The sequence below is a fragment of the Helicoverpa zea genome, chromosome 8 (genome assembly GCF_022581195.2).
Source record: "Helicoverpa zea isolate HzStark_Cry1AcR chromosome 8, ilHelZeax1.1, whole genome shotgun sequence".
Taxonomy (NCBI): Eukaryota; Metazoa; Arthropoda; class Insecta; order Lepidoptera; family Noctuidae; genus Helicoverpa; species Helicoverpa zea.
In genome coordinates, this window is record NC_061459.1 from 8,018,606 (window position 1) to 8,041,294 (window position 22,689).

At 36.7% G+C, this 22,689-nt stretch overlaps 1 protein-coding gene and 1 long non-coding RNA gene across 5 annotated transcripts in view; one reads left to right on the forward strand and one right to left on the reverse strand.

Annotated features, from left to right (window-relative positions):
* LOC124632370 (eye-specific diacylglycerol kinase) overlaps window positions 1–22,689 on the reverse strand; it is a 99,573-nt gene that overhangs the window by 55,410 nt on the left and 21,474 nt on the right. The window contains exon 1 of one of the 4 annotated variants that reach the window (XM_047167191.1): window positions 7,872–9,104. The exons of the other annotated variants lie outside the window; for them this stretch is intronic. Coding sequence (XP_047023147.1) covers window positions 7,872–8,092 — 221 coding nt within the window. The 5' untranslated portion in view covers window positions 8,093–9,104. Of the gene's footprint in view, window positions 1–7,871; window positions 9,105–22,689 lie in introns of those variants that run through there. 4 annotated transcript variants of the gene reach the window in all.
* The window catches only part of LOC124632375, a 33,281-nt gene continuing 19,143 nt past the window's right edge, over window positions 8,552–22,689 (forward strand). The window contains exon 1 of the long non-coding RNA XR_006984617.1: window positions 8,552–8,790. This is a non-coding gene — a long non-coding RNA (uncharacterized LOC124632375). The remainder of the gene's footprint in view (window positions 8,791–22,689) is intronic.

A 22,689-nucleotide genomic window follows, 5' to 3' on the forward strand; every position in this document is an offset into this window, starting at 1 on the left:
TTCAATCTTGACGATTTCTTAACATAAAAAATAAAATATTTTTGAAGACAAGCTACGTTTTGATGACACTAAAAGTTTCAGCGAATTGTGAATCAAATGCCTTTCTTTGAATAATTCAATCGAGACACATCTACAACCCCAGGGAAACTAAATAATGATCTTTTAATAGAAAAATCACTATATAAATTATTATTTATTAAAGAATTATACAACATATTTAACTACGAATTTAAGTGATCCATAACTGAAAGCAATTCGCCACGTGGATTCAATTTATATCGTTTGATCATCAGTGTATCTGTTAGGAGCCAGATATTAAATCGGAGTGTCGCATCACATTGACTTGCAGATCAGTCTGTTCACTGACATGTCGACTGGAGATTGCAATTTCATTTCGCGCCCCTCGCGCTCTTTCATCACTCCTGAAAGGTGCTGCCTTAACTCTGAGCTGATCTCGGAAAACGACCCTTAGATGTCCATATTTTCAAATGTTCCACTACTTAGGTATTTGAAAATCATCTGTTCAAAATATTTCAGTATTAAGATTAAGATTTAACGGTTATTCGCTTAATTTTACTGTCAAATGTAAATAAACAATGAGAATAAATGTTAATTATTCATTCACTGAAAACTACTGAACGGCTTTGGGCAAAAGTTAGACAGATTCCATGTTCAGGGTTCACTAAAATATGTAGATACCTACGTCGGGTCTGCGGGAAAATCCAAATATGAGCGAATGTATGACGCAATGACTACTTACTAAAACAACCCATACGTATTTACCTCAAAACTTACCTACAAGGAAAAGTATTTTTTCAAAACGTGATGAGAATCAAGTAACTTAATTCTAAAAACAATCAATAAGAGAAGAAGGTAAGCAACATTGAGGTTTTAATGAGCTCATAAAACTAACTTAGGTACATTTGTGGAATTACGATGTTATATAGATTCAGTTGCAAGAGTAAACTAGCTGTATTACAAGTAGATATTTATCCAAGTTGATCTGAATCATACCAAGTAACTTCAAGTTAATCACTAACAAACAAAGTATTAAGACCAACAAGTCAACCTTGGAAGTTATGTTCCTAGTAATTTTATATGACAACCGGCAGTTGTGGATTTAAAGGCTTACTCAAGTTGACTGATACTTTTCTGTCAAGAATCTAATGTTAGTTTACAAATAAAAACTCATAAAATATGTGTCATTTACGCATTTAATTCAAAAGATAAGAAGTTATTCAATTGCGTAAACGTTTAATAGCCTCGTAAACAATTAGATCGATTGCATTTATTTTAGATTTTGTCATATTAACAGTGCCAAAAATCTCATGAATGCTTATATTCTGTATATTCACCGACGTAAGCTATTTTGATTTCCGAGATTACATGGAAATACTTTACAAGAATGTATCGTAAAGCTTTTCACGAGAAGCTTCGTAAATGCCATCCATGTTGCATTTACAACGTTTATTAAATTCTGAATAATATTTGAGAACCTGGTTTTGAAGCTTGTTTATGAAAATATGTGCCAGCAGCATGAAGCATTACGCTGACTCGACTTTCATTTTAGCCATTATTTGAAGGCTGTCTCGCAATATTGAATCCGTCACAAAATATTATTATATAGGTCATTTGTAACTTGATGACATCGATTCGTTATAGCCATGGTTGATGAGAAACTCTATACTTCGTAATTAAATATAAAATAAGTAGACAAGGCAATACTGAACACGAACACAAGTAAAATTATAAGATACCAAGTTCAGTGAATAAAATAATTGCCAACTTAAACTTTTCAGTAAAAGACGCGTTAAATATGAATAAGCTAAGTTTAAAGTACTAGAACTCAAAGAACGCCGAGTTTACAACGGTTTGTTTGCAGAAATATAAATGTAACGTTTAGCCCTAGAAACTTTTTTCGTAACGAGAATAAATGTTTAAAGAGGTTATTTTATTAAAACTTTTTGATATCTTAAAAACAATTGAAATGCAAATGGTTATTATATTTTGTAAGTCCTGAACTTAATAATTTTAATTAAATGTTTATAAGTTTTCATACCCAAACCCTCCATCTCAGTAGGATCTTAGTCTTACCTGTAAAATAAATAAAAAAACACGAATTAATAAACTAGTCCAATTTAATTAATTTAAAACAGATAACAATTAACTTATTATGTACATAATTAATAAACTGAACATGAATACAAATCTGAGATTGCTTGCTAGTTTCATCTTTTAAGAGACGATCAGCCTTTTCTATATCTACATCGCTGTAACCTAATAATATTGACCTTTACTAAAAACCGGACCACATGCAACAGTATTAGCTACCGAAGCAGGGAAATTAAATATTATTGAAGTAAAAGAAATATTACTGAAGCGTTAATATTCCTTAATTTTCCGTTATTTGTGTTTATCGAACTCAATTACGTGAACTTCGATGAATCTGGTCGAGTTAATCAGACGAGAACTATTCAGGTACGCTAGGCATTCTTGCGGTGCTACCCCAATCTAAACTCTATAGAACAATTATTCAGGTATGTTCCGCACGCCGACGGAACCGTTTATATTGCGATCAAACATCTTCCCGTGTTAGTTCTAGGGTAATCACCCAGAAACTAACGGATAACGTGAACGTGTACTGTGATAAACAAAGATTTTCTTCACAAAAATGGCCAAGGACAAAGATTTATGTGACATCATACGTCTATTGTGCCTACATCATAAATGTGTTATTCACGTTTCCTATAACACACTGATCTGATAAGTAGAGAGAATCAGTATAGTAAATGTTTTTTCCTTTGTTCCATTAATTTGCTCTTAATAGAAATAACCGTTGTTTATCGGAGCAATAACGAACTCAGTCATTAGTTTACCAAGCATGTTAATCATCAAATATATATTATTGAAAAATCTTAAAATGAAAAAAGGAAACCTGTTCAATTTTCACAAGTATTGTTCAATTGCTTCTTTCACTATAAATATTTTCTGATTAGCCGGGAATTAAGGAATTAATCTATACAAAAGAAAAAATGAACCAACAAAAACATCTTTCGTAACAGACCTAAATTAAGGTAACAGTAAAAAAATCTATCTTATTTATGGAAAAGATCTAAACGAACAACATTGAGCTACAAAAATAGACGTGTAAAACGTAGCCGTTGCAGTGTTGCCTATTGTTTACTAAACCTAATTTAGTCTCAACTCTGCTTTAAGAGTTCAGTACCTACCTACGTCAGTAATATTTCTAGAACACTTAAAAACTCTTGAAAGTTCCTCATTTATTTTAGATGACAAAGAAATTCTTTTCCGGGATTAAAAATGTAAAGGTATTACTCCGAGTCTTAATTAATTAATTTACTCGAATTAATTAGACGATTTAAGTGTATTTTACGAGGTAGAAGGGAGGTGTTTATTGGGGCGGGCGCAGCTGGTCCGTTCGAATGGCTCGTCGACGCAGCACTGCTGAAATGACGGCATCGTAACTTTGATTAATAACCGAGATATAGGCAATACTTGTGAATGAAATGCGTTTAAACTACTTCTAGTGTCAATATGGATGGATTGGAGAATACGAATCACTTTTTAACGGGCGTTTTTTTTCCATATGTGTATACATAAGCACCTACATATCTAACCTTTCTGATATTCTCAATTTATACACACACAAAATATGTGTCAGCTGATTGTATTGTGCACGGTTTAATTATTTACATTACGTGTACCTATTTTAAAATTGGTACTTTAATGTACAATTATCAAAATAAACTTAATTCACATATTTTTCTCATAAATAATTTCTTGCGACTAAGGTCGTGTTAAATCAGTTCTTGTGTTACAAAAAGAACTATACTTAACTGAAGATATGAAAATAAATAAAAATGAAATCTTATTATTTCAGACTCCAGACAAAATCATGTTATTTTCAGTTATAGCTGTGAACTTCGAACAATGTATTATTTGAAGTTAACTCACGTTGGCAAAATTACGAAAATAAAACTATATCGTAGTGAATACACGTGTAGTTTGTTATTCATATTCTAATCTAATCATAAACGTGATAAACTCTTCATTTGGTAAGCCCTAGGTCTAACGCAAGTCCTATCAATGTACGTAACTTTTGACGAGGCGCCATATTGTGCTTTGTAAATTACGTTACGTATTTTAATTAAGTTTTTAATAAACGGCCTGTTACCCATTTCATAAAGATCAAATACATAGTAACTTCTAGGTTACATAAAAAAGCGATTAATTATATGGTAGAAACTTCACTCGTTGTAAACAAAAACAAGTAGTTTCCTGCGCAAAGTTGCTACATTTTCAGCATCTTAATTGCTGTATATGTCGTACTTTTAGCCGTGTACTTGTAACGTGTTACACTGAAAAAGAAAATTGGGCCAAAAACTACAAATTGCTGGTTTCTCCTTGGAAAATGTTAGCTTATATTTTGTGCTGCAGTTTTTATTAAGTTTTGTACTCCATTTTTTGTACAAAGGAAAAGTTATGCATTATTTTATCAGAGAGCAAAGATTTTGCCCGATTACTTCAGAAGACTGCTATCAACTTTATTTTGTACTAGCAGGCGTAAGTTCATAGTGTTTTTGTAACTAAAACAATAAGAGCTTGCTTTTCTCTTTATGTTATTTCTATTCTAAGCCGAAGTTCTAATCAATTAAATCCTCCCAATTCTATTAAAATTCCGAATGTTGATATGTAACGGCTTATCGATTTACTTCATGGTTTTAAAATGCGTAAAAGCTGGTGACGACTGAATGAAGCACGTACGATTTAGCTTGCGCGCACACTGCAGTTTATTTAGTCGGCCGTCTGTTAGTCCATTCGTAGGAAAAGATTTTTATTTTTAGAAAATCCTGAATCCAATCAAAGTTTTTAGTCGGTCTTATTCCGAACAACATAAATACAATATAACTACGTGTTTACTTCCATTTTTTTCCATACTGATTTATGAGTCCAAATCAACTATCGGCCGACTAAAAGTTTGTAGTATGCTTGCTCTTAAGTGAGCATACATCGCTGTATTTTATACATTATGTGCACACAATGCGTCGTTAGTGGTAGCGGCGCGGGCGGACATCGCCTCCGTCGGAAACCGCGAGCGCCGCGCCCTGCACTCGCTGAAACCACCATCTGTTGCTCACGATATTAATTTCAGACTTTATTGCTCTTGAATAAAAGCTTTTTTATTTTTTCTAATGGTGTTTTATTTTCAGTGAAGATTGTAGCCAAGGGTTAGTAGTAACCGCAAGGATTGATCGTTCTAAGATTCCCACTTCGCTAGTAAAAAACTTGTTTACGAACACATGATTTTCTATCCTAATTATCGCATCTGCTATTATTTCTTAAGCTTCTATTTAATAAAGACTATAAAATAGGAATATGAGAAACTGAACATAGGAAATCTAGGTTATTAAATACCTACCTAATTAAATATAACATTGTTCTTCACATTAACACGAATTTCTAGAGTTTTTCTCCACAATGCACGGAAATAACCTATTTTTCCTTATCTGAAGCTATACCTAGGAAATACTTATCGCTTTGCTTCACACCTGAAATCTAGCTAAACGACCTCTTCGGTTTGTTCAAGTGGTACCTAAGACTGCAACCAATAAAATGGTATTATCCAGCAGTTAAGATTTGAACGTTAAAACAGTGGTTTTGTCATGCGTCGATATGAACAGGCGTGTAGTTATAAACCTGAATAATAGTTTAAGTGAAGTAAACCAGGCGTGGTATTGAAGCGGACAGGTATTAATAATTATGCACAGACGACATCGAGTGGGAATCACTTGATATTTCGGCATTGGAGTGGCTCCGCAGCGCACAGCGAGAGCTCTCGATTGGTCGTACAATTTAATTTACCATCACGACAGAGGACGTTCCGGAGCCGACGCAGTTCGCTTTGATTGAAGTTCACTTTACTCTCACTCCACTCACCAAATATTTCATATGATAACGCCGCACTAAAACAATTTTCTTGACGTGTTATGTTATCGATAGGTGACGTGCGCATGTAATGAAAAGCCGCGTGGGATTTTCATTAAACCATGATCAAACCGTGTACTTAACGATCAATCAGTGGCAGTAATGGCTTTGTTAACAACTTAGGTAAATTTTGACTGAAGGAGCCTTTGATAATTTCTCTACTCATTATGAAATCAGTTAACTGTCAATTGATAACAGGTGATCAATTGAACTTGAATTCCTGACGGACGTAAACTAATTGATTTGATAAGTTCAAACTTAAGTCAGGCTAGTCCATATCAATATTGTATGTATTAAATAATTCATTCTACTAAAGTTCTCGCATTGGCCGCCTATTGAACCGACCTTTCAAGTTTGAGAGGTTGTTGGAGGGTAAAAAATGGCTTTTATTTATTTCCCTTTGAACATACTAAACAGTATTAAGGGTACCTCTTTTACATAATATCATTTCTGTGATCTACGGTATCATATATTTGTATGCTGTCCGATATTCGTTGCTCAGTGCTGGCAGAAGTCGGCTATGTAGTAAGTATATTATTTAAATATTCCAACAAACGTGCTTTACAATACAGTAATCCATTTAAAATGTAAATATAGTGTGGAGTAGCGAGCGTAGAGCGGCGCTCGTTTCGTACCTGTTGCCGGGACGCGGCGGGTCGCGGCCGGCTCCGGCACTCCGACAGCACACGTGTCTAGAATGCTAATTGGCTTTTTGCCGGATGTCGCTCTTTGTTCGCCCCACACATCTACATCGCCATGCAAAAGTTGCACGATTAATCATAATAACTCTGACGATGCGTCAACTGTTACATAGCCCTGTGATAACGATGTGTAAAGACCCGGGTTAACGCTCTAGTTAAGATGATCTAATTTTTGGAGAACGTTCACTACGTACACAACTTTTTTCCGATAATGCTGATGATGTTGTAGAAAAGAGTAAATAGCCTCTAATTTGAACAGGCAGGTAGTAGACGTTAGGGGTTAAGTGGACTACATTAATTGATTGACCCCAATCTCCTAACAATACAGGCCGCACGACCGACGAGACGAGATTCTGGTCAGCGTAACGCTATAAACAGATTAATTGTAACCACTTGATTGCTGTCAATAAGCATTTTTTACGTCTGTTTAGTACCGTTTTCTGTGGATTTCCAACGTTTACACGCGTGACTCTTGCTGGGGCCCGATTCTCCTAATTTTACTTAAGCAACATACGATTCACATTCGACTGCGATCCAATCCCGACTCGATTACGATTGAAGCGTATGTGGCAATCCGCTATTTTTTCTTTGAAATAAACGTTTTTATCCTTTTATGTTATTTAATAATGGATCATTTTGTCTGCAGATGATTTACGATTGCAATATGATTGTAGAGCAAACTACCGTATTGACCAAAATCACCAAAATAGCAGACCAATCGCAAACCAATCGAATGTCGTTAGAATACGATTGGTCTTATATTAGTAGCAGAATGCCCGATATGGTTAAAACTGCTATTGCGATCATATTGCGATTCGGTTTCTATTCAATTTTGACATTATTAACTTAGGAGAATCGGGCCCCTGGTCTTTGAACTATTCAAGGTTACATGAGTGTAGCTACTGTATGGAGTATTAGACAAAAACTGGTCTCATCTCGTCTGGATACACCAGAGTTTAAAAAATATGTGGTATGTTACAAATACACCGCCGGTTATTTAAAAAGACCCTTTTGTATGATAGTGTGAGCAGAATAAATTCCAGTTACGATGATTTATTTATGGTAGGTATGTATTTTAATAAGTTCGATGAATATGTAAAAAAAACCTCGTAAACTGATTAAAGTTACTACCAAAGTATTCAACATTCCTCAAGACTAACAGACCTGATAATTCTGTAGACAATTTTAGATTTTCTTTTGAATCTTATGGCGTGTCGTCTTCTAGCCAGGGCGGAGGAGCCCGCGAGCAGCGCGCCTTGAGCTTCGCTGTCGCTGGCGGCTTCCTCGCCGCTGGAATAGGGCGGCGCGGGCGGCGGCGGCCGGCACGCGAGCGGCATCTGCTTCGAGCTGCCTGCGGAGCTGCCGCCCCTGCCCCAGGACAGCATGGAACTCCGCAGGGACCTGAGAGTCTCCGTTGTACAGCCCCTCTCACTGGCCCGCTACCATACAACAACATATCGGCGCACCGACACACACGCGCTCCGCACCCCACACACTTATCACAAACACTATTCACCATCAAATTCACAGATACCACGCTCTACATGCTACAGTAGAGAGACGATGACGTCACTAGTTTTTATGAACTCTGTTACCTCAAACAGGTAGGTGAGCACGTGGATCAGACTATGCAAAGAATGCGTAGAGTGAGCGTGGTGCGCGCGAGGGCTCCTCGCGGCTTCATTATCACTGAACAAACACCGGTATCTGTAGCGCATACATTAACGACGATCACACATAAATGCGGGTGTGTATATATTTTGCTTTATCTCTAAACAAACAAGGAATGAATGAATGCCTTTTATTCACTGACAGTTATCTAAATCTCTCATGATTGTCGCGGATGAGCCAGTTTATAACTCTGCAGCTAACGATAGAGTCACGTCAACGGGACACAATCATTTAAATTGAACACAGCAATTAAACAGTTCTTAACTACAAAAAACCGTAAAGCTAGACAGAGTATGTCCCAAATTATAACATAGGAGACACAAGTACTAGCCAATAGCCATGACTCATAATAATACGACGACGAGATTGACGACCTTCACAATAGGAATATTAAAACAAAGTAATAACAATAGTAAGTAATAGCAATAGTAACTTAGGTTATTTGATGAATTTCGATATAAATTACTAATAATGTTTTGGTTATTGGAAGTTCAGAATGTTTTATCAAGGCATTGAACTCTTATTGTGACTTTTCCTTAAAGTTTGATAGTACTGCATAAAGTGAATGTTAAACACAAAAATAAATTCGAATAGTTTATCACTGCACTGTGTCTTCGTCACTTCACATATTGCAACTTATGTTCGTTCCAATTTTACAAAGCACTTTTATTATGATCGCTAATAGGAAGGCAAAATATTGGGCGTGCTGTTGATGAGGTTAAACGTGTTTCATACGGGAAACATACGCGTAAACTAAGGAGTGTGTGTGCGCGGGCGCCGGCCGGCCGCGTGCCACCGCGTCTCGAGCGCGGCGACTCTCGCGACATTTGCGTTTGCGCCGAAATAGAAATGCTTTCAGAGCCGCGCCTGCACCAGACGACCAGACCACCTCTCGCTGCTCCGTCACCTTCACAGATATTGACCAGTCTGCGTCTCCCAAATTGTCAGAAAACACATTCACAAATTGCATTTTGGCAGTATCTTTTTAATTTACACTTCTTATTAATATTCAATGTATAACCAGTTTGGTTAGTTATTGCCTTTGTTTTGTTATCTTTGATATATGGTTAAAAAATCTTCAGACAATATTATTGGAATAGCAAATTCTAGACTGATTCGGTGTGCGTGCTTCAAGTGCCTTTTCCAACTCAAACATTTCAAAGTTTTATAAGCCCTGATGTTTTAAGAAAAGACCTGACAAAGAGCACCACTACAACTTCAAACTCCCTTAGAATAAGTACGAAAAAAATAAAAATCATTATGCAAAATATCCCCACAAAAAAAATTCTAACGAACACTGCCCAACATAAACGAGGGAGAGAAAAGTGTGGTTATTAAAAAACTTTGAGCCTACTTTTTCACCTAATTCTGTGATTTAAACTTGGACACATAACTCTCACTTAAGTGTGAATTAATTTAATGCAATCTTTTGAATTTAGAGTATTTCAGTACTAAGAGCAAAATATACAACGGTTATTTTTATAAGTGGAGAAAATGAAAATGTTAAAGTAAATGAGACCTGAGCGAGTATTTTCTCAGTAGGCAACCTCATTAGGGCAATAGGCAAGACGTTCTCACGTCAATATACAATTCTGTCGTTTCGTCCTAGTATTTAAAGGTGAATGCTTTTTACTGAAAGAACATTTCAGGTGCTTGATCTCGGGACTATGAAAACGTTCGAAAAAGTAACCGCAACCCTTGGACAAGGAACATGGATTTTCTTCAGAATCTAACCTTTCTGTGCTTTAGCACCTGGATGGGTAGTCATTATGAAGTTATTATATAAATTGGGTGTCATCGAAATTGATAAGAAAATATAAAAAAATGCGAAAGCCTTTTTCCAAGAGGCTAACTTGATTTTGGTGGTCCATAAAATAAACAAAAATAAAACCGTAACCAACAATACTATTCTTAGTTATCTACACTCAGTCTCGGAATAATAGACAAACTTAATGTAAATAAAGAAAGGTGGTGTAAATAAAGGTGATGTGGCGTGCGTTAAGACGTCACTTCCACCATCATCCGGCCATAGAACTGAGATTAATCGTCCAAACTAGTTAGTGTGATCGATCGCGGATATCGAGACGTTAAAGATCCATTCCAGAAAGGAATCCCATGTTACAACGACGTCTCGTTCCAAATGGAAACTAATGTAGTTTTAAACGATGTTTTATCAGCAGTTAGTGACGATCTACTCGACCATTTTGTGAAAGGGGTTTTAGAAATGCTTGAAAGTCATAATGGGAACACGCTTGCTCTGGATATGACGTTATCACCTGCTTTCACGTGTGCAAGCCCAACATCACACTGGTCTTAATCTGGAGTTCAAAGCATTAAAGAACATTATTTAATGCTCTACAGCATGTCTTTAATTAAACTACTTACTTCTTTGCAGACACAATGTCTTCATTACGGTAATGCCGATTAATCTTTTCATAAAGTACTCAAAATATGTATAAGACAATAATGTCAAAAATATTGTAAAACTGTTTGTATTCTTACTTGTATTTACTTCATATATTTGGCTCAGTCTTGCGTGTTCGGAAGGCAAAGATTAACATTATAAGCCAGATTATACAGGTATTACCTTATTAAAAGTTCGTACGTTAATCTGAATCAGTAAAACATATTAAGCAAGTCAACGAATAAAAAGAAACGACAAAAATGAAAAAGTTGGCTTAAAAAAATAAATTGCTTAAGTAACGGATTAGTAGGCACAGGACTCTCAAGAGAGAATATTAAATAAGGGCGGCAGTCGCCAGGTTAATTAGATGGCCTGCAGCCACAGAGCACAAACGGAACGATATCGCGTTAACCTAACTACATTGCTGCACTAACTGTTAGCCTATTTCTTAACCGTCGTTTTCGTGATAGAATGGACCGTCATTAACACGTAACAGCACTTCAGAGCTTTTTATTTCATCACATTGTGTCTCATGTGAAGTGGACGTAAAAGGGAAATGTGTGTTTGTAACACTGTGACTCGTAACTGTAAATTACAAAATAGAGGAAAACAAAGAAACTGCTATTAGAAATACAGGTGACCCTACATCGTGTGCCGAATATCTAAAATTACATCGATGGAAAGGAAAAACTCTTTAAACAGTTGAATTTTTAATACAATAAACGTTCGCTTCGTTGCATCGCCGATCACGATTAAAAATGTACTTTAAAATCAAAAAGGGTTGATTTCAACCTACATTGAATAATTTTCGGAAAGGGGTCAGCAAAAATTCCGGACGGGAAGTTTTCTTAGCGTTAACGAAGCAAGAGCGCATTCTGCGGCTTTCAGAATAATTAATCGAAAATGTTCACCAACGAAACCAGAGCCAAAATATAGGTGTATTAAGATCACGTTCACATTTAAGTAATAAATTGTAGGTACGTATATTGTTTTAGGTTTCATGAAACCAGCCTGAATCTAATTATTAGTTCCTTTTATATATTTTTGTATTAAGAAAATAATATAACAAGTGATATTGTATATGCCAACGTAAAACTGATTTCAAATGAACTGAATGAAACTAATTTCAAAATGGACAAATGAAATTTTGAATACTATAAGTATTAAGTACCTTTAACATACCTCGTACAGATAGATGTTAGATTTTGTAACAACAACATTAATTGCTTTCCTGCCTTCCTTCTCACATCATTATCTACCATCTAAAGTCGCTTACTGCTTAATAAATAAATTTACGTAGTACAAATTGAAATGACGCCTAAAAATAAACTCGGTTTGTGTTTAATTACTCCAAATAACAAGGATAAATTGTTCGCTACGTGTACTATCGCGGGAGCTGTTATGAATATTTTTCACCGACAAAGTAACCAACAAAAACACTATATTAGTGCAGCCGAGAATTTTTCAATGTTAATAAGCTCTGCTCGGTTTTACACCGCAAACTACTCTCTTTATTCCCAAGTAGGGACTATTATTTTCCTAATTACGTTTGTTGCCGGTTCAAAGACAATATAATAAATGTATTATTACGCTATATTGCTCCAGTTACATTTTCATTTGCCAGTAGCTTTTCGCATTGCATAACCTAGATTGTAAAATGCATGGAAAGGTGTTCTAAGCGAACTTTCATTTCCAGCGACGAGCAGCGCTGAACAATTAAAACGTTCCGCATAGAAGTTAGTTTTATACAAATACATTTATAAACATTGCCAGTTACACGAGTCAACTATCAAACCAGTTTCGATATTGGCTTCTGTGACTGTATTGAATTTAATATTCGTTACAGTTTAGTGGATACACCTGAATTAAACTACCTGCATGAAAAATATATTTCATGCAGGCATAATTTTCTATACATACCAAACCATTTAAAGTCCTTTATTCCCGTTTCCTATTATAGACACTAATTACAACCTGCATGCCGAATTTGGAACTAATTTTCCGCGATTGAATTTATTAAAACGAGAAAGTAAAATATCGTACTACAGAATCCATAACAGTCTATTATCCAACTTCGGAACCCTAAAAAATAAACTCAGTTATCATAAACATATGAATATATTATGAAAAATAAAATAGAACTATAATGTTTTACATAAATTGTAGCGTCCACCTACAGCCGGTTATTGTTAAAAACATACTCGTGAAAAAGTTTGCATTAGTTGATTTAATAAATTGTGATAACAAAGTTTCCCGTTAAAATGTTTATGTAATACTTTAGAATATATTTCACTTTACACCGCATGGCATTTTACAACTTACTCATAAATTATTCATAAACAGTGTGCTGTAATTATTTTACTGTAAAATCAAAAAATCGTTTTAGTATGCGTATATGTACTCGGATACATTTTAATAAATTAGCTTTAATTTATCGGCTGAAGTCATGACTAAGCAATGAATAGAACAAGTTTCTAAGGTGAGTCTACATGCGTCTTTGGCTACACTAAGCCTTTGTTAAGTATAAAAGGGTTACAAAGCCGATTGAAGGCCGGGCATGTGATTGCATGCGTCTATGTAGTTCCGTTTATGAAAGGCAAACTGACGTACTACTGACGTAAATTCTACGTAGGCAATTCTCTCATTATTTATTACTATTGCAGATGGAGGTTCGAATCTGTTAACAGATTTAGTATCAGCAATCGATAGCGGTTAGATTTACGCGTCAATCGCTATGTCGGTGGACAAAAATAAATAACGGAGCGAGCGGCGGGCGGTGCGGGAGCACGCGACATTTAGCGTGGAGTGCGCAGGCGCCGCGGGGATCGCCAGGACATTTGCCAACTGATAGAGCTATAAATAGCTCACAAATATGCGCGTGACCGACCACTTCGGGTGACATTTCTATTTTAAGTGAGCACAAAAAAAATGTTCGCGACATAAACACGGAAGAAATTGCCACATTCTTGACATATTTTGCTGCGCCAAAAAGAGGTTTGGTTTGGTTATGATGATGGCCATGACGTGGCGATACGTCACAGTTTGTTTGCAATATCATTCGCATGGTCTTAAATTTTTCACACGTACGTACTTAGCCATCTATTTACAATAGGTAATTAAGCGTAGACTGGCCAATGACAAAATGATTTAATAGACATGTCGTTAAATTAATGTATAATTTCTCCATCTGTCTGGGCGTGTTTACTACGTAAGAACAAAATATAGTGTAGAGTATATTAGTTCCACGTGCTTGTCGTCATAGTGTCAATGTCCAATACTTTATTTGTGCTATGAGTGCCCGTGTGATCCAACACATACCTACTATATCTATGTACCTATATGACATACATGACACATGCGTACGATAACATTAATTTCGTACGTGAAGATTATAGTTCCACAATAACGAACTTTTCCGACATCTATTATTTTTACGGCGATATACCTTGTACGCGGATAGGAAATATTAGTTATTTCACTAATAAGCAGGTAGATTAGTACATAGAATAAACCAATAGTAAAAGTTCAAAGTTTCTTATAATTTAAATCACCGGCTGGGATTAAATTCTCACTTTAACATCTCTGGAAATGTTATCGCATTCAACTCAATGGCCGTTAGTTCAATATGATGAATTCAATAAGAGTAACCTCGGTATTGTGATGACACCTTTAGAAAACTAGTTTGACCTTTGTTCAATTGCACATCTATTCAACAGATATTTCTGGTCGAATCTTTTCATAATTGTATCTGAGATAAAAGTCGCTTCATTTATCTGAAAGTAGGGCTTAAAATGTTTTGCAATTTGGAGAACAAAGGATGAATATACAATGGAGAGTGGCGCGGTGGCTGGCGTCGCCGCCGCGCTGTGCGGAACGCAAGCTGTAATGTAAGCGACTATGCAGCAGTTCACACGACCTGGCTAATTTATAAATGCCATAAATTTAACAAGAGACGTCCGACGTCTTACTACAAACAGCAACAGACAAGTTTTAATTAGTACCCGCCGCCGCCGGCAACTGTAGCCTTAGCAATTTAATGGTTAAATTACGCGTTATAGAAACTGGGTGCTTATTTTTCTTAAATCAATAAAAATATATGCATTTTGTTTAGCGCACATATTCTTCACTAGGGAAAGTACAGTTTTATCCATTAATATGGGTCCTGACCAGGTGCAAAAATTCTTAGCCTTCAAATCTATGATTAAATTGAAAGTATAATATATTATCTTCTTCTTGAATGCAGATTATGTACGTAATAGGTGTACCTTTAAAAACATATTTATATTCCCTCCCTTTATAAGGACATGAATTGCTTTTTTATAATTTAAAATGTTAATACGTACTTGAAGTTCAGATGTGGAACGTTTGATTTTGTGGATATGTTTATTTGACTATTGATCGTAAGACACTTTACGAACTCGCTTGAATGAAACCGTAGGGATCATTAAAAATGACCCAAATCTACGGACTCATATCTACATCTATGTATGATAGCTCAGAGCAATCCTAAAATGAAAATTAAAACGGAATTCTGCATGTCAGCAATCGAAAATTGCCGGGAATATTTTGAAAAGTTATTTTCTTTCCATCTCCTCGGAAACCCCAACAATACACCATTGTCTATTCTGTCTTAGTTTTAATCAGTCGCTCATTAATACGAGTACCACAGGGAAGAAGCGTTTTCTCACGGCGAATCCAAAGTTAAATTTAATAAACAATAAGCTGATCGAGCACAATAACATTTATTCAACAGTTATAATTGAAATGTTCGTAATTACTAACTTCCAACACCTTTACAGAAGTGTTCAACTATTTGCAGTTAATTAATTATTTTTCATTAACTAATTGAGTTTCGTAGTTGTTGCTTTCAGTGATTTGTTCTTTTAATGAAAGCCCCGGCGGGCGTGGAATACAATTTCCGATCAAACATAAGCGAACTTACAAAAAACTAATTCAATGGTTTCACTGAATATTGATTTACTTTATACATTTAGAAGCGAGGAACCATTTAGCAGCCGTCGAGCTTTACATTTTCCATTTTCCATATGGAAAATAAATGAAAAGTTGAAAGGTAGCTAAGCTGTAGGTATTATTATAACGGAATATGGAGAGGTCTCTATGCGTTTTGTTTGTCATGTCTGCGTGTATGACGTGGGTCCAATATAACGTCAAACATCGAAAAGTCCTTTATCAATATCAATTTGGCGATGAATTTTCGATTTCGTCCCGTATATTTGAGCCTAGAAAAATCATAAATAAATCATTTTTATATGGCTCAGTGTCATGAACTTAGTTATTTCAATATTGGTTTATATTTGATAGCATTTGTAACATGCACGTGGGTTGCACTGCACATACAAACAGTTTCGAGGCAGGTCTACAAGTTCTACATAACATAACACATTAGTACCAGAAATCAAATCAAATCAAATAATTTATTTCATTTAGGCCTTTACAAGCACTTATAAACGTCAAAAATTATATAATTACAAATAGGTTTGAATATAGTTGCCCATTCCAAAAGTAGCTTCCTATGGAGAAGAACGAGAAGAAACTCCATGGTTACTCTTTTAAAAAAATATATATATTGAAGTCGTGGTGGCCTAGTGGGCAAAGAACCAACCTCTCGAGTATGAGGGCGCGGGTTCGATCCCAGGTCAGGCAAGTACCAATGCAACTTTTCTAAGTTTGTATGTACTTTCTAAGTATATCTTAGACACCAATGACTGTGTTTCGGATGGCACGTTAAACTGTAGGTCCCGGCTGTCATTGAACATCCTTGGCAGTCGTTACGGGTAGTCAGAAGCCAGTAAGTCTGACACCAGTCTAACCAAGGGGTATCGGGTTGCCCGGGTAACTGGGTTGAGGAGGTCAGATAGGCAGTCGCTTCTTGTAAAGCACTGGTACTCAGCTGAATCCGGTTAGACTGGAAGCCGACCTCAACATAGTTTGGGAAAAAGGCTCGGAGGATGATGATATATTGAGATGCTATATATAAGTATACATATCATGCCTAATGATTTAGGTATTTTGGGTATAAATATGCCCAATAAATAAAAGGTTAATTTCCCTCATGTGATGGATGACAGATCTGGTTTTAAATTACTCAATCATTATAATCATCGATGTTATTCGACGCTAAAATCCTATTTGTTGAAATTAAAGCCAACTAATAGGCTTGCTGCGGTAACAACATTGTTAGTATGTCGCTACATACAACTGTGGTTTACTAATACCTAGAAGCGTAGTTTGATTAATTGGAGAAAAGTGGGTATCATTCGATACATTTTACAAGGTACGGTATATCTATTTATAAGTAGTTTGAAATCGTTGGCATTTCTGAAATTGACGACCAAATCTGGTGCTTGCCTTCGACCTTCTCCAGATTTTCCACAGCGTACAAATTAAAACAACAAGCCGCGAACTCCAAGTGTTTCCATTCATTAGTGATCTGTAGTGAGGAATTCTTGAAACTAACAAAATAAAACCATGTACATAGGTACCTCATTAAAAACTGAATGTGTAGCGACTTCTCGCTCACATTTCCAAAGTAGGTATACCTATAGCGGGAGTTTTCATATATGCGTAATTAAACTCTCAACAATGTAAATTAATTTGATTGAGACGGGAATAAATCTTTGTATTCTGTTACACGTTAATTAAGACATGCAAATATTTAAGAACCTTTAACGCACGAGTTCCTACTATCCTGTATAATAACACATATTCATACATGACTATAATAAAGCAACGCCTACATTGGACCAAATAAATATGTCAACAAATTAAACTTTGGAAATTGTTAGTAGTACTGTCATGGTACGGTGAATAAAAGCAAATGTAAGATTTAGGAAATTAAAAGCTTACGACAAGGTGAGCATATTTAAGATAATTGTAAAATTAACATGATGTATTAGAGGCATTGCAAAAATAATATAATATTATCTCCCCTTTTCTGTATTTCTTGGATACATATAGGCTATAGTTAAGATTTTGTCGAAATCGGTTTCAAAGAAGTAGTAACTCCGTATAAGCAGTTGAATTCATATTTGCGCACTTCTTCAGATTTCCGAAGTTAATAGTATTAACTGGTGCGGTCCGCCGGGACTCAGGAGTCGGACCGGCAGCCGGTAATCAGCCACCGCCAGGGTCCGATGAATTATTGATTCCCTGTTACTGTTTCGTTAGCATTCTCTTTATACTACAAAGTATACATATTTTATTACTCGATTACAATCCTATCCACCTTTAAGTAAGAATGGCTACAAACTGCGCACATTGGTCAAAATCAACAAGTTAGTTCGACGAATTTGTAAAGTTAAATTACATTGCGGAGTGGAATTCATGTCAAATAACTTGATTTCCAACGATTGCCATTATTGATATTTCAATCCTTTGATTTTATTAGTCACTGATGCGGTAAAATCGAACTAAAATGGGGCTTAAATAATACAGCGTCCAGCGGCGTTGGTTCCTTTTAAACTACCTAATGAAATTATAAATTAAACTGGGTAGCATAAACAGTTGTGTATTTTGATAAAATCATTTAATGAAAGCTATCGTGTTTCTACATTAATTTTAGGTATCCAATTAGCCTATTTTAATACGAGTACATTAAATTATCTCAATAGATTCCATGATTGATTCAATTCAAAGAAAACCTGAATAATAGATATACTTAACCTACGTAGTCTATTCTACGACATTATATAGAAGAGGGTCATTTTATATGTGATCTTTCACGTTTCTTACGAGAGGAAATAAATCCCATTTTCTTTAACCGCAGTGGATTTTAACAAGAAACGGAAGCTTATATGCTCAGCTCGTTGTAAATTATAGTGCTTTAAGCTAGAACGTAAAATATGACCACGTAAGATGTAAAGAACTAGTCCTTGAGTTTCCAGACACGTTAATTAAGCCCCAAGTTTAGACTAACCTCAGTTTCTTACTTGAAACAAGTCATGTCGTTATCATGATACAATATGCATATCAAAAAAATCCAACAAAGTTTGAAACTACAAGTTATAATGAAGGTTGAAGTAGGAGGTTTAGATACCTATTTATTGAAACATCTGCTTATGCATATCAAAAAAATCCAACAAAGTTTGAAACTACTCGTTATAATGAAAGTTGAAGTAGAAGGTTTAGGTAATTTATTGAAACATCTGCTTATGTGTGAACATCATCAAGTAGTACAAATTCACAAAAAAAAAATCTTCTTATGATCAGCTACAAGCTATGATTAGGTACCTATGTAAGGAATAAGTCAAAACATTTGAACAATCTTTTACTTAAGTTTACATAGAAGATAATAAATAATAAAATTATATATCTATTCCCCGAACTAGGTGGTTCCTGCAGCTGCCAAGAAAACAATTTGTTGTTTCACTATTCCCGGAATAGCGATTTGTGGCAAGGATGTAACAAACTTAGATTGCACTTCACGTGTACTGCAGCGACGTAGTAAATTAAAGAGATTTTCAATCTAACATGTGGTTTGTTCCAATTTAATTTTGTCATGGTACAAGGTAACTTAAATATGAATAATGAAACTGCTCAGCAGATTTAGTTTTTACACAATCAATGAATAAGTAAAGCCATTCCCTGAATACCTACTGAATCTCAAAAAAATCGTGAAACAATAAAAACACCACCCTATTCGCGAGTTTCGCGATTTTTTGCTTCACTTAAGTATAATAAATATAATAATAACTTAGTCCACTTTTTAGAGTCACAATTTGAATGGGTATTTTCTTTAGCTAGGGGAACGAGCGCTTGTGACTGTGACGTAGCCGGCGGCGAACCAGACGTCCGTAACATAAAAATGTTCTATTTCATTATGTAATGTACCTAAGTATGTATATGTATGTACCTAGATCCTGATCGGAACTCGCGCATTACAGGAAAACTAGTACTTCTGCACTAACGTCAACAGGGAAAACATATTTTTTGCATTTATATTGTTTATTATTATGTAGGTAACAATAATTAAATAAAATAATAGTGTAATTATAGAAAAGTCTGCTATAGAGATTTATTGCATTACACAAACAAAGGCACTCGAAATGCGTGTAGTGGTTTGATTTAATTAATAAAACATGAATGATTTTACACAACGTTGCGAATTGAAACCTTCAAACAATAAATATGGCTGCAATTATTTTTTATTATATGCTTTTATTGAATTATTAATGTACACACTATACATATATACAAACTTAAGCTACTTATCTTTATACAAAACTATATACAAAATGTATATAAACATAAAACATAATATAAAAGAGCATCGATCAGGCGTCGAAGTATTCCTCCGCATCACTGTCCTCCGGAAACGTGCCCAGAAGACTGGCTGCATTGCCACGTTGAATGGCAATGCTAATTCTTTGTCCAAAGAATAAGCCAGCCCTCTGGTCACGCGAAGCGTCGACAAGCTTTTTCGCGATGTCCTTGTAAAGTAACCGCGAACTCGGGCCCCACGGTCCGAGCGTTTCGACCCCAAACGGCTCAAAACTATAATTTCCAATAAGGTTATTATATTTGCGCCGCTTGGTGGTCTCTGCAGAAGCTGCAGCCGCCCCAGCACAGACTGCCGTGCTAGGAAGATGTGATGGCGCCAGGGTGTCGACGCATGTTGCGTCCCACACCAAGGGCCTACCCATCTTCCATGGCAACAACGTCATACCATCTGGCCTCTTTCCATCGTCACGTACCAGTCCATTAGGCTCTAAAACAGCTGGTACGCCGGCGGTGGAAAGAGCACGACGGATAATGTCGTTAATGCTGGCATGCCGTGCAATACGACCAGCACTTCTGCAGCACGACAGACCATGGTGCCCGAGGCTGTCGACAGCATCACCGCAATGGCAGCGATGCGGAGCAACACAGGGAGCGCCTAATCGAAGGCATGTAGCTATCCGGAAGGTGTTATCATCCAGCATAGTGCCTATGCTGGTTGACGGAATAACCTGCAACCATAGTCCAGATTCCCATACTCCCACAGCCAGCAGGCGAGCACGCTCGGCAGCACCATTACACGTATTAAGAAGATCATTCCGTGTGATGCTGCAGAGCGGCCCATCCCACTGCCTCTGAGAGGAGGGGTCACTGGGCATAACCGTATTTGGGCAAGTCATTTTCCAAGCATTCAACGCATCGGCCAAACACGGCACCCCAAAGTCCACCAGTGAGGAAGATAGAATTTTCCTAGTGAGACTTGCGGTGCTGTGGACCGAGGAGAGGAATGCCGGTAAACTAAGACTGGAAATTTTGCGGACGCCGAGGCCTCCCAAGCGAATAGGCAGTGAGGCCTGTTGCCAGGCTCGGTCGTCCAGGGCCACATTTAATATTAGAGAAAGGGTGTTCCTGATAATTTTGTCAACTTTATCTAATAGGTTCGGATGTTTCCACAAATGAGAAGAGCGAAGGATATAAGTAAATTTTGGTCCGAAACAACAATATCGAATAAGGGTATATGCCGAATGTACATTAATTTTAAGTAACCTGTCCGAAATGTCATTGAAGTTTTGAATTTTTTCCTCTATAAAAGAGGAAAAAGAGTCGTCATAGATCGGAGACCCTAGTAGGCGAAGAGAGGCTTTCTCAATGATTTTTAATTGCGGAGCTATGGTATGAAATTTTGAAATAATCGTTTGCCTATGAATGTTGGTGTCAGGAATGAAAATTTCGCATTTCGAAAAGTTGAGTGTGAGACCGATTGATTTGAATTTTTCTTTTAATAGTGTAAGATCATTGAGAACAGTCTCTACATCGCCTCCTAGGGTGCCATCATCTAAATACCAGACGTTAAATTTTGAATTTAGCTGACGAATAATTGGATTTATAGCTAAACTAAAAATGACTGGCCCAAGAGGGTCACCCTGTTGACATCCAGCAGCAGATTCGAGAAGATGGTCTTTATATAATAATTTGGAAGGGTATCTATAACATTGCCAAAGGAATTTAAAAACTTTAGGAATTTCTTTTTTTGCTTCTGTCAACAGAATGTCCCTGTTTACGGAGTTGAAGGCATTCATGACGTCAACCTTTAAAATGACCTCCCCTTCATTACTATGGAGGAAAGTCGTTAATGCGTGTACCGCAGCCTCACAGCCCCCTTTAGAACCGAAACCTAACTGTAGGGGCTGGAACTTGCTGGCCAAAGATTCGCTGTAATAGGCACAGCTTATTTTGGCTACGATACGTCGGTAGGTGCTACCTACGGCAATGGGACGAATGCCGCCATCCTTCTTGCGTAGGGCGCATAAGTTAGCCCCATACAAGACATCGATGACGGCATCGTGCACATTGCCGGCGAGCATTAAATTTATAAGAGCTGTCAGCTCCCTCAAAAGCGACTCACCAGCCTCCCCGGCGCTTGCACTCGTTAAGTCTTTTAAATGTTGCGGCGTCAAGCCATCGAGGCCCCCGGCGGAGCCGCTCCTGAAGGAGTTGACAGCCGAGCGCAATTGGATAGCTGTAATGTACAATGGATCTGTATCATTGGGGTCGGGGAAGGAGAGGTCATTTGCTGCGGCCGGGTGTTTACTCTCCAGGGCTGTAAAAGTCTCTGGAGAGTATGGCGCGACCACATCGCTGCTAAAAAGTACCCTAGCAGCCCCACTTATGTCACCTTCCCCTAATTTGGATTCCACATGATGTAGAAGCCCTTTGTGGGGTAGACGTGCCGGTAATTTAGGGTCAAAAGAAGAAATAGTACTCATACAGTTTTCTTTAATTTGGGCTGTTAAAGTTTTTTTAGATGCCAAACTTTTTTGAACATGTAGAACCCTATAAGGGAAGGTTAATAACTGTTCCCAGGCACGTTCAGAGTTCTCTCGGGCAGCAAGGGATATGCATCGTGCTAAACTTTTTGCAACCGACGGTCTTGCGCCACGAGGAACTCTC